General features: G+C 41.3%; 1 protein-coding gene across 2 annotated transcripts in view; it reads left to right on the forward strand.

Annotated features, from left to right (window-relative positions):
* The window catches only part of SEPTIN7 (septin 7), a 64497-nt gene extending 60054 nt beyond the window's left edge, over positions 1–4443 (forward strand). For both annotated transcript variants that reach the window (XM_063115472.1, XM_063115471.1), the window contains exons 12-13: positions 2217–2356; positions 3379–4443. In XM_063115472.1, coding sequence (XP_062971542.1) covers positions 2217–2356; positions 3379–3418 — 180 coding nt within the window. In that variant the 3' untranslated portion in view covers positions 3419–4443. The remainder of the gene's footprint in view (positions 1–2216; positions 2357–3378) is intronic.
* The last annotated feature ends 13109 nt before the right edge of the window (positions 4444–17552 follow it).

Raw genomic sequence — 17552 nt, forward strand, 5'->3', positions numbered from 1 at the left:
AGTATACTAGGTAGGAAAATATAATAATAGAATGCTTATAATGCATTATTAGAGTTGCAGTTATAATGAGCATGTGTGAGTTATGAAAAATAAAATTTTAATCCATTCCATACATGCGGTATAAGAAAACTAAATATCAGAGTTTGGGGTGGATGTAAGAATAAAAACTGGTGTTAGGATAATAATAATTGACCAGACATATTTGTATATGAATGAAAAAGAAGGAAATAACCTTAGATGAACTAAGGACATGCCTGAATAAATTACAGACAGTCAAAGGTGAGGAAATGAGGGAATATGGTATTTTTGCAAACTAGTGGGCCTTATTTATAACGTAGTGTCAGAGTAGTTCCACTGTTACAGCACTGAGCAGGGTAGTGACAAAGCATCCCAGCAGACATGTCTACTATCTTGAAATCCCTCTAGATGTTGAGGCATATATTTAGTAATCAAAAAAACTTTGAAGACTTTCCTTCAATAGGTGACAAGAAAGAAAAGATGAGAAAAAGATATACTCAACATAAGAATTCAGAGAGTAGTTAGTTTGATAGATGTCTGAAAATAGTAGAAGACGACTGTGGATAAACTCAAAATAAGTCAACGATTTCAATATGAGGTTTTCTCAAAATAGATTTGTTATTATAATTAAATTCTAAAATAATAAAAAAAAAATTTAAATATAAGGATGACACTAATATGAAATATTTTTAAAACAACCTTTTATGATAAAATTTAGTGATTACTGTGTTTTGGCTAACCTAATATGGCTTAAATAATGTAATATTATTTGTATCTAAATATATTAAAAAGAGATTCAGATTTCTTCTGTTATGTCCTTATAGTTGATCTACTGTTATATTTGTCATGAGTTTAATTTAGCAGGGATATGAAGTAATTTCTCCTGGTTTGAGACTGCTGAGCACTGGAGGTCTAGCATCCCTGGTGCCTGCCACTAAAGCCAGTGTCAGTGTCTTCCTGATCATTAGGCAGATCAAAATGTGCATGCACCCCCAATCGAGAATCACTGTCTCATGTTCTTACTTTCTCACGTTTTCTTAGTAACTTGTTTGCTGTAATCAGGAAGATTTTGCCTCAGGTTTGGCATGTTTGCTTAAGTGTGTATTAGGTGGTTTTGTTTGTAGGAATTGCGTGAAATATTTGCAATAGAAATAAATATGAAGTTACTCTTTGTGAATTTATAAAATAATTAAGAAAACAAATGGTATGCAAAATTATATTATAATCCAAATTCAAGATGTTAACTCACTGATATAATAAAAACCTTAATAGAACATAATTCCTGGACAACTGAATACTTTGAACAGTCCTTAGATATTCAGTGTAGTAGGATATAATCTGACTTTTAAACTTGTTGACTGTTTTCTTCAGAAATAGATTAGTGCTTAAATGAAATTATTTACCTAATGACTCATTAGACTTAAGTTCCTTATTTCTGCCGTTACCTTTCCTGAGCGTTTCCCACCTCTCAGCCAGCATTTTGTACAGCGTTAACTCTCAGCATAGGAAGGATCGCCTGCATTACAATCACTAGAGCTTGTTGAAAATTCACATTTCTAGACTTAACACCTGAGATTCTAATTCAGTACATTGGGGTGAGGTCCAGGATTCTGTATTTTTAACAAGCACCCCAAGTGATTTGAAGACCAGCATCAGTGTTTGAGAACCACTGCCATACGTGAATGGGGACCTTACTGGGATCTTGGAGCTCTTAGGTCCTTAACTACCTGCTTTCTTTTTGCCTGTTTCAGCTTTCTGAACCTAAAGTTAGATTTAGGTTCAAGTCCTGGTTCTGCCCCTTTTTGGCTAGTGATGTTGGGCAAGTCACTTAAACTCTGCAACTGTTTTCTCATCTGTATAGTGGGAGCAATGATGTCTCCCCTGCCTAGCCTTCAACATGTTTGTGAATAAAGAAAGATGAGATAAGATAATAGTTGTCCATTATAAAGTGCTACACACCTGTAAGTTTGTTGCCTTTTTTCTTTCCCCTGTTTCCCAAGATTTTTCTCTTGGTTCATGGCCATTTGGTTGGCAGGTCCTAAAGTACAAGGAATCCTCAACAGTGCTTTCTAGGTATTCTGAATTTATAGCAGGATAACTCAGTGCTCATACTCTTAACATTAGGATGCCTGGATGAAACATACTTCCACTCCTGGTTTCTTAAGAAGTTTTATTTTGTATATTGTGCTGTGATTTAGCTCCAGCGGCGCCATGAGCAAATGAAAAAGAATTTGGAAGCACAGCACAAGGAATTAGAGGAAAAACGTCGTCAGTTTGAGGATGAGAAAGCAAACTGGGAAGCTCAGCAACGTATTTTAGAACAACAGAACTCTTCGAGGTAACTAATATCAGATTCCTAAGAAATGTATTTATTAATGTTTTAAGGAATTTCTTTTCTATTTATTTTAAAAACATTAGAATAGCATTTAAAAAGCCATGGCCCATTATCATGCATCTCAAGCACAGTTATTTCTTGGATGAATGTATTTGTATGGATAGGTACAATTTGTGTACTATAACAGTATTTTTTCAATGCAGACATTTTCCATGACTTAATCTTCATAATTATAATTTAGCAGCTTCATAACATTCTCCCTGGGTAACTCACCGTAATCGATTTCTTACCTCCTCCCTGCAATTATTGGACATAAGGGTTGTTTTCAATTTTTGGTGTGCACAGAGAACATGCTACAGAGATATTGTATACATACAGAGCTATGATTTGTGTTGAATTATTTCTTAGAATAAAATCCTTAAGATAAAAAGTTGGAAATCTGTTTTCTAATACAGCTAATGAGTGCACTCCTTAATTTATACAAAATACAATATTCATACTTTGGTTTTCTTCTTTTCCTCATTTGTCCCATTTAAAACTGGTAAGTTGCATCCATATAAATATTCTATAATTTATCCTCGTTACTAAACATTTTCAAGATTAGACATTTGTTCTATAAACCATCCTTCTATTAATTTTTTTCCAAAGAAGACAGAAAAGCAAATGTACTTCAGAAAGCAAATGGCAGTAGGAGAAGAGGGCATCCTATTTAACGTCAGTTGATCTTTTTCAGTTTGTGCTGTTTGCATTTGGGAGGAAGTGTCCTTGCATATTAAAATGGGGTTTTCAAGTAATTTTTACTGCTTATCTGGGAATTTTGTCAAATATTTGATTGTCTAAGAAAACAGTGTTAGAGACTAGCATTGTCTTCATTGTTTACTTCTAACTCTTTAAATTTTTTAAATGAAAAAGTAGTGTTTGAAAATCCAACATAGATATAGTTGGGTTAGCTTTTTCTACCATATGTTGACTATCATGTTTATGACCTAGTCACTCATCTTCATTATTTTTCTCTAATCATTTAGAACCTTGGAAAAGAACAAGAAGAAAGGGAAGATCTTTTAAACTCTCTATTGACCACCAGTGACGTATTAGTTGCCAATATGCCAGCTTGGACATCAGTGTTTGTTGGATCCGTTTGACCAATTTGCACCAGTTTTATCCATAATGATGGATTTAACAGCATGACAAAAATTATTTTTTTGTTGTTGTTCTTGATGGAGATTAAGATACCTTGAATTGTCTAGGATGTTGTGTACTTAGAAAGTAACAGCTCTAAGTACCTTTCCTATGTTTTCTTTTTCTTTTCTTTTTTTTTTTTTTCATTAAACAGATATCTTTGGTTTAATGCAAGAGAACATTTTACTGTTGTACAATCATGTTCTGGTGGTTTGATTGTTTATAGGATATTCCAAAATAAAAGGACTCTGGAAGGTTTTCACTGAGGATAAATTGCCATAGTATGATGCGAACTATGCTTCTCTATGATAATTATAATACAAAGGTTCCATTCAGTGCAGCATATACAATAATGTAATTTAGTCTAACACAGTTGACCCTATTTTTGACACTTCCATTGTTTAAAAATACACATGGAAAAAAAACCTATATGCTTACAGTGCACCTAGAGCTTTTTTATAACAACCTTTTTTGTTTGTTTTGGATCCTTTAAATATATATTATTCTCATTTAGTGCCCTCTTTAGCCAGAATTTCATTACTTCTTCATTTTTGTAATAACATTTAATTTAGATATTTTCCATATATTGGTCCTGCTAAAATAGAATATAGCATATTTCATATGGTAGGAACCAACAAGGGAACTTTCCTTTAACTCCCTTTTTACACTTTATGGTAAGTAGCAGGGGGGAAAATGCATTTATAGGTCATTTCTAGGCAAAGTTGTGAAGCTAATGACCAACGTGTTTCTACCTATATGCAGTCTCTTTATTTTACTAGAAATGGGAATTCATGGCCTCTTGAAGAGAAAAAAAGTCACCATTCTGCATTTAGCTGTATTCATATATTGCATTTCTGTATTTTTTGTTTGTATTGTAAAAAATTCACATAATAAACAATGTTGTGATGTAATAGAGTGTGGGGTCTTAAATATTCTACAGTTGATACACAAGAGTAGAAAATGTTTTGGAAGAAACTTTTCAACTTGATTTTGCCTCCTCTACGATGATAGCTCTTGTGTGTTTGTCTCATTTAGATAGCATATGTGCTGATTTTATAACCGAAGAGATACAGTATCTCTCTATCCATTGCTATCTCATAATATGTTTATTTGTCTGAGAATGATTTCCAGTTCATTTAGATTAGCTATCCTCTCAAGTCCCTGGAAACTGAATTTTTTTTTAACTGAAAAGAGGATGATATCATTTCTTTTCACCAAGGTCATATGATACAGATTTTAATGTAATGCTTTATGATATTTTAAGCATAATTAGTGCAATCCAGTTTGTTACCTTGAAATGTTTTCCCATGTCTATTTACTTTTTTAAATTAATGACTCAAGCAGAAGGAAGTAAATGATAATTCTAATTAGCCAATATGTTTTACTTTAGAGTCTGAAAGATTTAAATAAATGAGGATGGTAGAAAGATAATTACTGCTTTTCAAAGATGTTTAGATCTAAATTTTAAAATATGTATTAGGAAAATTATTCATATTATAGAATCTTGACTTTGCATAAAAATGAACTCTAGGGTAACTATTATTTAAAGTAGATCTCAGGGGCCTTAAAACCATGAATTAGGAATACTACAATAAACATTTATCCTTTTTTGATGGTCATTTCTAGTTAAAATTGTCTTGGAAAAGTTTTGTTAATCCTAAAATGCTATCTCCTTTTGGAAAACATAACACAGTACAGGTTGCTTTTTAAACTTAAATTGCAGTGGGACTGTATGTTTACTAACATAGAAGTGAGAGTTTGTTCCTCTGCACCTACCCAGAAATATGGTTGTTATTCTAAGACCAGAATCAGATGTTCAGGAATAATTATAATTAAATAGCAGGGATTTTTTTGTTTGGGTGTTTTTCCTTTTTTGTTTTTTCAGTTCTTGTGTTGAGAGATTGGGTTAACACCTCTAGCCAAAAATGTTTTGTTTTAGGGAGCTAAGAACAAATCTACTGAATTTGGAGAATGCAAAATGAAAAAGTATATAGACTGCCTGCCTAACTGGTGAAGTATTAGTGCTTCTGGAAAATAGTTACCACTTAAAAATTCTGTGTATTATGATAAATTTATGACACCTTTCTTCTACTATTCTAATGAAAACTTTAACAAGTCTTTAATCTGTGTCATGCCCAGGGTTTTGCCTGAATCTGACATACAACTTTACTGTGTCTATTGATGGTTAACTCCAAGCTTTTCAAGCTTAGTGAGGGCTATTTTTGCTGTGGATTTTTGAGAATTGCATTCACAATACATGTACAATTCAGGAAGGCATAAGGAAATTCAAGCCTGTAAAAAGCAAAACAGGCAGTGCGTGTGTCCACTATCAGAGGCTTGGTTAACCACTACCTTTCTGCTAATTAAGTGGGGCGACCAGTAATCACTAATCCCAGTGAACTGCTTGGGCACCATGTGGTAGAGTTTTACCGCCACCTAGTGGAATGGGATCTAATTGTTTCCTCATCAGGTTCACAAGTAACCGGTCAAGTTAGTAATGAATTGGACATACATCTTATTTCTGTGTAGCTCGGGTTGTGATCTTGAAAGCTAAGGAGATACAGACTAAGGCCTCTCAGGTGTCACATTATCACCTGCACATTCTGACCCACCACACCTTTCATATATTTTATCCTCTTGGAGAAACTCTGATGATGTAGGAGAGAAATCATAATATAGTAGGTGAGAAGGAAGAAAGAGGAAAGATGGTATGATAGCCACAAATGGTGCAAGAGCAAAATGTTGACTCAGGAAGTTGTCCAGATCACTGTCTCCAAACCTGATCCTGTTTCCTTATTAAAATACTTTTGAGCACGTATCCATAATGATATGTATAAATAAGTGTACTACTATGCTTATTTGAATGGTATGAAACAAAACTTGAAAGTGTGAAATAAAGTTAGCACTCTTTTCCCAATCCCCAATGAATTATTAGTACTCTGCACTTTGGAGGGCATTGATTTAGGTAGTATGTGGTTAGTTAATATTATATTATTGTGAATCTTCAAGAAAAGTTCTAATGAAGACTGCTGTAGCATCCTACTTGATTTGAAAGGGAAGTTTGCCACTCCAGTAAATTGAAATTCTTTCTAATAAAAAGCTTGCACGTGTAAGCAAAAGTCAATGTATTTCAGGACTTTTTCCCTGTCCCTTTCATAATAATAGCTATCTATAACTACTATTCCAAACAGTAAGCTAAGTTCTTTATGTGCATTATCTTCATTTAATCATTTCATTTAACAATAGTATCATTCTTTTACAGATGTGGAAACTAAAGTTTGGAGATGGTTAGTAACTTATCCAATAGACAGATGGTAACTGGCAGAGCTGGAGTTTGAACAGGTCTTGGTAATCAAGGCCTGTGTGCTTCAGTCTCGTACTATACTACCACACTTCTGAAGCATGATGTTCTGCACGGTTTAGCACAGGACAGATGCTCACTAGGCAGCCTGGAGGAGTAGAAAGCAACAGACACAAATTATCTAGGTTCAAATCACAGCTCTGTGTGAATAAGGTATGTTACTTTTCCTTTCTGAATGTTTGTTTCCTCAGCTGTGAAATAAGGCCTATACCTCCGTTGCTAGTTTGGGGTGTCATGGATTACATTGTGACACCACACTTGAAGGCATCTTTGAGAGATTATCCTTGAATGTTGATGGAAGTGAGGATCTGCTAGGGCCATGACAAACCAAAAAGTATTGTTTCTCCCCACTTTCAGATGGTTCATTTTTGATAAAGTGTGCCTGGTGCCACGATGTCTCTAGATCTGCTTCTCTGTACACAGAGATAACCTTTTGGAATTAATGTAATTTCAGCAGAAGGGCACTCCATGGGAATAACGTGACTTTGGTCAAGAAAATGAAGGTGTTAGTAATGGGAGTTATAAAATATGTCATTCTTTTCAAGTAATGCTGAGATGGTTTATCAGAGTCTCGCATCTGTCATGAAAACATTGCTGCTTTTCAATCAAACTTGGTTCCAATAATTTGGGATCAATCCATACAGTGTTCAAATGTTAGTGTCAGCCATTTTCAGCAGAAAATAGGGATTGACAATTTCCTGTGTTCTTTAGAAGCCTTTCAGAGCTTCATGGGAAGAATGAAGACTATTCTTGGCTTGAATATTTGCCCCATGGGGTGCTGGAGCCAGCCAAACAGCCTTGGATTAGCAAAGGGGGTTCAAGTGAAAGGAGACCTTGTTCTGTGCCAGGCTCTCAAAGGGTAGCCTGAAACCCTACTGGCCACACAGAACTTCTGTTTTAGATGCAGAGTCTGTGGATCTGCTGATGTCTGATGCCACTTGGCCTTTCTGAAATCCTTTGGAGTGGGGAAAGGGTTAGCAGACACCTCTGAGAGCAGAGCTCTGTGGTATAAGGTGGGGTTTAGTGGAGGGGAGATGGACACTGCCAACGAACTTCTATTTTCTTGTTTTCTCCCTCTTCCAGGTGGCCCCGCTTAGCTCTCCATCTTCCAGGTGTGTTGGAAGGAGCAGCATTTGCCCTATTTACAAGTAAATAGCAGAGCACAGAATCCCCATGGTTGAGGGGCTGGCTCTCACCCAAGTATGGGGTACCCAACTAAGTTGGTCTGGCAAAGGTTTACAACTTTTTTTTCCTCATTTTATTCCATTGTCTTTGAATTTCACTGGTCTCTTTCATATTTAAATATATGCTTCACTCTAATGCAGGCATAGAAAACTTCCCTGTCCTAGATAAGCCAGTAATTTAAGCAACTTGGCAAATGGTGGGTGAAGCAGTGGGTACCCTGGCATGGACCATGGTGTTAATGTGAGCTTCTCCCCACTGCTTTTCAGAAGTCGGGGAATATATTTTGTCTGTTTGAGAGTAGGGAAAGCTGTCAGTGTTTTTCCTAGGGATAAATCACAACATGATTATACAAATCTATGGCCTATCATGGTTTATTTTTTAAAAATCAAACTAATGTTGCAATCAACATTTCAGGAACATAGTTCTTTGACTCAGACACCAAAATGCAGTCATCCTTAGATCTTCAGCTTTCTGGGCAGAGGTGCCAGGAACTCAGATTGGCATTTTCTTACCCGAACCCCCACCTCATTAATGCCTAATTAGACCCCATCCCTCATAAGTGCTTGGAAGATGGAGTAGAGGTCACTGATGAAAATTCACCTTCCGTCATCTCTCTGTCTAGGTGGGATTGGCCTGATTATAGATTATGTCCTGAAGAGGAGATGAGCTTTCTCTCCAACTTTTACTGCAGCATCTGTCAAACTCATTACCAAATACGGACATTTTAGACAATATTCAAACTGGGAAAAATACCTGTTTATCGAGGGAGAGAGAACTCACTTGGAAATCAGAGGGAAGAAGACAAAATCAGAAAAGTGCAGCAACGAGTGTTTGTGGGGTACTTGCTCTGTGCCAAATACAGAGAGTTCATATATAGATTCATAAAAACATGCGGGCTCAAATTTTACTGTATGATTATATAACACTTGTATTAGTTATCCATTGTTGCGTAACAAATGCCCCCCAATCTTAGCAGCAATAACATTTGTTACCTCAGTTTGTGCAGGTCAGGAATTGAGCAGTTTAGTGGGTGGTTCTGGCTAGGGGTTGCAGTAAAGATGTTGGCCGAGGCTGTGATCAACCGAGGGCTTGAATGGGGCTGGAGGATCTGCCTCCAAGATGGCTCACCATTGTCACTGGCAAGTTTATGTTAGGAGGCTCCAGTCCCTTGCCACATGGACTTCTCCTCCACAGGGCTGCTTGGGTGTCCTTGTGACTTGGTGGCGGCTGGCTTTCTTCCAGAGCAAGTGATCCAAGACAGCAAGGCGCAAGCCACAATGTCTTTTATGACCTAGCTTCAGAAGTCCCACATCTCCCAACATGCTGTCTCTTATGCAGCCCAACCCTGTTCAATATAGGAAGGGGCTGTATGGAGCTGGCGTACTAGAAGGCTGCTACCACAACATTTTATCCATTTTCTGGTTAATAATTTTTCATTTCTGCAAATAATGCTACAGTGAACACTTATGTATATATCTTCTTGCCCAAATATGCAGTTTCTTTAGGCTTGTGTATCAACGTGAACAAAGTCAGCAAAATCCATGGCTTTTAGGTTTATAAATCTCTGTCAAGTTTTTTGGGATGCATCATGCAGAATATTTTATCTCCTCTCCACGCAGACCAGATGTCCCACAGGCCAGCTTATTATCCCTGCAGTCTCTTGACTGAAGACGACAGTAGTATTTGTCCCTGTGCCTTGGAGTTTGAAAAGTCCTAGGGAAGAACTGCAGCAGTCCCAGTGTGGTGGGTGGTGCATATGTGGTCACCGAGAACCACAATGAGCCAGATAACATCCCCACTGCCCAAACTTGTCCCTGCTATGGACTGGGGGTAAATGAGGTGCCAGTTCTGCAGCCAACCCAAACCTTTGAATAAGCTCAACTCAGCCACACTTCGTGTGTCGGCTCCAGGCAGAACAAGTGGACCATCCTGGGGCTCTTTCTGGGTTGAGTGTGGACCTACACCCCTTACCCACTCCCAGGCAGCCTTTGAACCTGGGCCTTCGTGAGACTCCAGCCCTCCTTGCTGCCCAGCCTGGATGTAGGTTTACACTGCCCCTACTCCATGGGCTAAAGCCCACATGCATCCGAAGCCCACATCCCAGCATGCGCCCTCCCCGCCCCCCATGGGTGGCCTCCTGCTGCCACCTCAAACATTGTCAAGTGCCTCTTCCTCATTTACAGATTGAACTTTTTTCTTCTTTTAATTTTGAATTTTGGCATAATTTGAGACTTACAAAAAGGTTGGCCCCCAAAAGCACTTTTTTTCCTGAGCCATTTTTAAGTAATTTGCAGTCCTGGCATCCCTTACTAAATACTTGAGTGTATTTCCTAGAAGCAAGGAGACTCATATATAATGAAGGTCAAACTGTGATGAAATTTAATGAGCTTTTAGTAAAACTTAAAAATATTTATAGATCTTTTTTGTTACCTTATCTTTAAATATTTATGTACCATGCATTTTGCTTTATGGCCTAAAACTCTCAGTTTGGGCTGTTGTGCTTGCGTTTTCTTCCAAATGAATTTAAAGTGGGGTCACCCGAGGGTTTAAGCCCTGTGGGTTTACCGGACGGAATGGGCGGCAGGGTCGACGCCAGAGTGCAGGGTCCAGGCCCCCGGCCCGCCTGTCTCCGTCGTGCGGGGCAGCCTCATTCTTCGCGTTCATTCGCTCGCCCCCTCGAACGTCTCCGAGCGCGGGGTCATCGCGGAGCTTGGGCGGCCCCTCTGCACGGGGCTCGCGGTGCACGACGCTCCTGCGCTCAGGGGCCCGCGGCCCTGACGAGCCCAGGGAATCCCGAGTGTGACACGCAGGGCAGGGTCACAGTCCGAACAAAATGGGATGCGGCCAACATTGGCGGTCCCTCCTGACGGCCGGTGAAGGCCCAACCCCCAGGCTCCGTCCCCACGTCCTAGGGGGCCCCGGCCCCGTCGCGACCCCGTCGCCGCCTCCCGGGAGGCTTCAGCGGGACCGAGGTGGTGGCCCCCGCGCCGCCCAAGCGCCTGCTCCCCCCGCCTCGCGTCTCTCGGGTCGAGCGGGGGCTCCGCTTGTCCCCTCGCTCCTGCCTTATCCCCCGGGGCCGCCATGCGAGCGTCAGCGGCGGCGGTGGCCGTCGGGACAGAAGGGGGCGCCCGCGGGAGGGGCGGCCTGGATGACGCAGCCGCCGTGGGACGCTCGCGCTCGACCGTCGCTTTTCACGTCGTTTCAGAAACGCTTCGCGGCTGTCTGTCTGTCTGTCCACCGATCTTTCCGTTTGTTTATGAGTTTTTAAAATATGACAGAAGAAACAGACTCTTGAAACGTTGCGATCAAGCATAAATAGGACACGGACAGTGTGGTGGCTCCTCACAAAGTTAAGCAGAGAGCTTCCGTGTGACCCGCCAATTGCACTCGCAGGTGTAGCAGTGGGAGCGGGACCGCGGGAGACATTGCGCTCGAGCGTCACAGCGGCCGGGACAGCGCGGCGCCCGGGCCCCGCGGAGCGCGACGGTGCCGGGGTGTCCGATGCGCGCTGCGGCGCGGCTGGACCCGAGCACGCGGTGGGTGCTGCAGTGAAGGACGCCACACGCAGAAGGACACGTGCTGCGGGAGTCCCCAGACGGAGTCCCGGAACAGGCAAGTGCACAGGGACGACAGCAGACCGGGGGCTCCCCGGGGCGGGCGAGGGGAGCAGGGAGTTGCCTGTGGGGGCGTCGCTGCGTGAGGTGACGAAAGCTTCCGGAAACAGCGGTGGCGGCCGCACAGCACGGTGAATGTGATGAATGCCACTAAAACTGGCTAACGTGGCAAGTTGTACGTGAGACACGCATTGTACCGTAGTGAAGCGAGCGCAGAAAGCACGGTTACCTCTCCGCCACCATGCCAGCTCTCCGAGGCCGGGGCAGGGGTGACTTGCCCCGACGCATGCGCAGGAAGGAGCAGGAGTTGAGCCGAACGCAGACCCGCGGGGTCGCTCGTGGGCAGCCCCTGCAAGCAGCCCGCAGACGCCCGAGTGCGGAGGAGGCTGCACGGGTGAGGCACCCCCGCCGCCCCGCCTCACCTCCCGGGAGCACCCCTGGGGAAGCGCTGCCTCTTAATTCCTCACCCCGTGCTTTCCTCTGCGGATCTGGCGTTGGCCTGGGCCTGGTCTGAGCCCCAGAAGGCTGGCCCCAGGCTTCCCCAGGACACGAGTGACAGCAAGTGCTCCAGATCCCGGGCTGACCGCTTCGCAGCCCAGGTCAGCACGGAGGAGGGACACGGGCGGCTCCCGGAGGCCCCTCTCCCCTGCTCATCTCCACGGAGCTCCCGCCTTCGCTGCGGCCCCTCGCCACCGCCGTCTCCGCCTAGTCCTGTCCTCGCTGCACGGGCACCAGGCCTTGGGGCCCCACGCTCGGCCTCCCCCTCCCGTCACATCCAAGTGCTGCTGATGTCTCCAAAAACTGGGGAGGGGACATGTTTGGAGTTTGATATTTTTTTTAAAGGCAGAATTGCTTATCACAGGAAACCTGGATTTTGTTGGACTTCTTTGCACCTGTTTAGTTTAAAACTGTTTTATTCTGAGCTGCACAGGTGGGGGGAGGGGTGCTAATCTGTAACGCGTTGCAGCCTCTGCATCTCGAGCTGACCCTGCGCAGCCTGCGTGGCGGTCGGTCAGCCGGTCTCTCTGCAGTTGCTGCCTGCTCTCCCCGGGCCGAGAAGAGCGCAGAGGGCAGGAGGAGCGCGCTGCAGCCTGCACCGAGGGAGTCTGCTCCGCGGAAGCGGCCGTGGGGCATCCCACCAGTTTTGCTACGACGCGGGTACGAAAGCAACCAAACCTAGGCGTGAGCGGAGTCATTAACAGACCTGTTGACTTCAGGAATTACAGATCCATCTTCCCCGGGCATCAGTAAGGCATCATCAGTGAAAACACGGCAACTCGGGTCAACCCAAGTCCTACGCCTTAACTTAGGAGGATTGGGATAAGATGCCCCCAAAGTGTCTCCCCCTGTTTCACTAACCTGACACGATAGAAGTGCCATCATAGCTGCAAGTAGCACCTCCGGGATCAGTTGCCCTCCTGTCCTGGTTACCACGTCTTGAGCATCTGACAGGAGTCGTTTGATTTGGCCCCAGGTGACTGGGATGCTCTCCTAGTACCGTGTACTTTTTTACTGGTTGGAGTCGGAGGACTCAGCCCTAGCTGCTTCTTTCTCTCCATCGCTTTCTTGGTTTGGTTTTCTCTGTGGGACCAGGCTCTCTGGGATCCAGCGCGGGCATCTGTATCTCTAGGGAAAACACACACGTGTCCTCTACCCCATGTCAATACCGGGTCGGGCCCTTGCCACTCATTGGTCTGAGGGCCTCTCCAGAGAACCTCGGGCCACGCCTGTCATTCTTGAGGATGCAAACGTTCAGCAGCAGACAGACCATCTACACTTACATGAAGAAAACTCAAAACAAACAAAGCATGGTTTAAAATATTATGCGGTGACTGGGGGTATGTTTCCCCCTTTTGTATTTTAAGTATTTGAGTTTTTAATGTGTTATGAACATGTTTAACAATGTCTTGTCCTTGTGGATTGTAAGGAATACCTGTGTGTAAATCAATATTAAATGAAGAACAAAATGTAACAAAAGCTTTAAAAGTGTAACCTGGAGCATTATCTGTCTTGATACATTTAGGCACTCCCAGAATAGTGAAAGCAAATAAACAATGAGCAATAACATGTTTCGTAGCTTGTTTAGTTCTGGCTGAAGGCACAAGAAAGCAAGAAAATGTATCAATAGTGACATGAACAAAAGAAAGAGAAGCAAAAGAAGAAATATGAGTGACATCCATCTGTCAGTATTGCACAGGCAACAGGCCAGGAGCGTTAGCTCCGTAATGGGGAACTGGGTGACGTAAAGGACAGGATTTACAGGACCGGACCACCTGGTGAACGTCTCTCTGGTAAGGTTGCATCGGCGACATAGCCCTTGAGAATTTTGATGATGAAGGGCATGTGAGTGTTGAGCAGATCGCAAGCAGTGTAAATCTTATGTGTAATTGAATCTGCAAGGGCATTTCCAGACCAAAGAGGACCTGGTAAAGCTGAACGCACAGGAATATGAGCAGCGAAAAAAAGGGCAGGTGTGGTTATGAATTAAAGTTTGTAAGGAGACAAACAGGACAAAATTTAGGGTCAGAAGTGGAATTTATACGAGCTGTTTTAATATCCTGTAAAATAAAAATCAAATATTGACTGTCTGAATATAAATTAAAAGGACTGTTTTGTAATAAAGAAAAAGCATAATAATAACATGAAGTTTAATGCGTTGTGCACAGGAAGCTTGAACACACCTAGAAAAAGGTTGGCCATCAATAATTACTGCCGTTAGTCCAGTGCTGGAACCATCGGTAAACATGAGAGAAGCATTAGGTGAAGGAATCAAAGAAGTATTTTTAGGAAGAATGAAGGAAGCACGCTGAAAAAATCGTGACAGTTTATTCTGAGGGTAATGAACAGAGACTTGACCCGTAAACTTTGTAAAGGCTTTTTGTCAAGCAGCAATAGAGTTCATTAACCATTGAAACCACTGTACTGAGAAAGGAATAACAATATAATGAGGGTTAATTTTAAACAACTGTTGCAATCGATGCCACCCTTTAATGATTAAAGCTGTGAGAAACAGATAATAAGGAGTTAAAATACGAGTCTGATGAGATGGTTTAAAAAGCCACTCCAATGGGCCGTGTTTTTGCCAAATTAATGCAGTGGGAATAATAGGTGTGGGAAATAGGATAAGAAATGTGAGCGAAGATGGGTCTCCATGAAAAACCTGTGATTTGTGAATAGCTAGTTTTACTTTCTGTAATGCATGAATTGTTGCAGGGGTTAAACTTTTGGGAGAATTAGGTGATGAGTCACCTTTAAAATGTCAAGTAAAGGCTGAAGATCCACAGTTGTAAGTCAGGGGGAAGGGTGAAGCCAGTTAATATCTTTTAGTAATTTTTGGAAATCATTAAGTGTCTTTAAGGAATCATGCCTGAGCTGAATATTTTGGGGGTGGATGGTCTTGTTGTCTGTGATATGGCCCAGATAGGAAAAGAGGTGTTGTATTTGAATTTTTTTTTTTTTGAAGATAGAACCAAACCATAAATAGTTAATACTTTGGAAAGGGAATCAAATATTGAAAGTAAATATTGTTGATCTTCCTGAGTAATTGGAATATTGTTTCTTTTTTTATTTGTTGTACCCAAAGGCAAATTTAGGCAGAAGGTTTAGATCAAATTTTGAAAATATATTTATTTTATTAAAACTTTAGAAAATTAAAGTCACATGGACTTAAAAAATATATATTTCTTTATTTAATAAGTGTGCATTAATTATAAGCCAATTTGGTACCATGTAGACAATATAAATATACATATAGACATGATCATGTGAACATGTAGACATAACATGCATTTATGTACATACACACATATATATATACAGACAGATAAAATAGAAAACTCACTAGTGTAAGAAGACAGTTGGATTTAAATTGGTTTTTTTAAATTAAAAAATATCAAAATTTATCTGTGAGGCCTCACCTTGTTTTTTAGAAAAAAAAAAAAGGTAACAAAACAGGTTGATTTTAGTTTTGTTTTTTGTTTTTTAAATGGTTTACGGAGCTTAAGGCCAAATTAAAAAGTAAACAAAGATGAAACCATTGACTCTTGGGGCTCCCTGAGAAAAAACAGTGGATCCAAAAAAGAGGTCCAGTTGGTGCCAGGGCTGTATTTTTCATAAAGCTACAGAATCCATGGCAAAGAAGAGAAACATACATAATTAAGAAAAGAAAACATGTTCAAACAAAACTAACGTTGTAAAGAATATTAACTTTTTAAACTTTAATTTGTCCAATTTAAAGTTCCTTTAGTCATTGGCAAAGATTAAGTTTTATTCTTTTTTTTAAGTGATATGGACATGTCTCTTTAAATCTTTTAAACAAGGAAAATGGGGGGGTGGATTATGTCTGGACTGAGTCCCAGTTTTTACAACAGGAAAGATATGATAGACACATTTTTATTTTTTGTTAGGGTCCTGAATAGATCTTAAAGCAAAATGACGTAAGTTTTAAACTATTAAATAAGAAGTTTTAACAGGACCTGTTGTATTTTTTTTTTTAAACAATGACCAATTTGTTTTCAATCCTCAATATTAAGACTTTTTTGGGATACCAAAGATATTGTTGTTTAATAACAATTAACAATTTTATAAGCAGTTGTTTAATTATCTCACAGTTGGCTGCTTTAAGGAGACATTGGAGCTATAATTCATGTTGAGTTTTCTTTTCAGATAAGGGAGTTCCCATATTTTAAAAGTGAAAGAAAGAGAAATAAAAACTTTCAGGCTGTACAGGGCAGGCTGCACAGGGCAGATAGCAGTCTGGCAGGTTGTGTGGACATTTTTATAAGCCAGCTGTTTAGCTAGTAACATTTCAGCCTTTTTATCTACTATTAGGCGTCTCATGGCCTAGAGCAAATTCACCTTTTCCTGTTAACTTATTAAAAGTAACTTCAAGTCTTTTTTGTGGTTGTGCTCAGCTTGTTCATAAGCACATTCAGAAAACTCTGATTTTCACAAAAGGAATTGACCTCCACTAAGACAGGCTTTTGTTATATTTTTTTCAGTCCACTGGGGGGAGCGCTTTGACCGCCATTGTCTCAAGTAAGCTTAAGGTAAAGGGGGCCGTGGCCCCACACTGTGCCACTCCAGTTTTTAACTCTTACAGAATTTTAAAAGGGAGCAGTTGATACTCTCGTACTGCCTGCTCCTGAGCATTTAAAGACTCAGTAACAGGATAACATCTGTATCCCTGCAAGCCATCTTCCCCTCTGTCCTGTGCCATTAAGAGGGCCTTCTGTAAAGGAGACATTTGAGAGACACAGCATAGGACAGGGTATGTCTGAGGTGCCATGGGGCCGTGGGAAGACAGAGAGGACGCCTTTGAAAACCGTTTATGATTTTCTATGGCGGGACTTCATCAGACGGTCAAAAGCCAACAAAAAATCAGGGGACTTAACAGCCGAAGGTGGGGGGTGGAGGCACTGGCTTGGCAGGAGGTGATTCCACCTCATTATCTATTTTTTTAAAATCCTCTATCTCTTCAGTGCATTCTCTGATCAAAGGTCTTTCAGTGATATCACTGGGGGGGAAAAGCATATCAGAAACTTTAATAGGTTTGGAGACAGGTGAGACCACAGGGGCTTTAGAAGCCTCATGGCCAGGATGTAAACAGTCTCTAAATTTCTTAAAGAAAAAGTATCAACAGGGACCTTAGAAGGACCCAGAACACAATAATGGTTTTGGAGCTGCCTCCCAACATGTTCCCAGGTTTCAATATTGACTGTCCCTTCTTCAGGAAACCAGGGGCAGACTTCTTGAATGTGCTGTAAAATTTTTCTACCTGAACAATAGAGACCTGCAGCCCCGGGCTTGAAGCATAGACTTGAAGACTTGGAGAAAGAAGTCCCGCTTCTTGCTCCTGCCT

The sequence above is a fragment of the Cynocephalus volans genome, chromosome 11 (assembly GCF_027409185.1).
Source record: "Cynocephalus volans isolate mCynVol1 chromosome 11, mCynVol1.pri, whole genome shotgun sequence".
Taxonomy (NCBI): domain Eukaryota; kingdom Metazoa; phylum Chordata; class Mammalia; order Dermoptera; family Cynocephalidae; genus Cynocephalus; species Cynocephalus volans.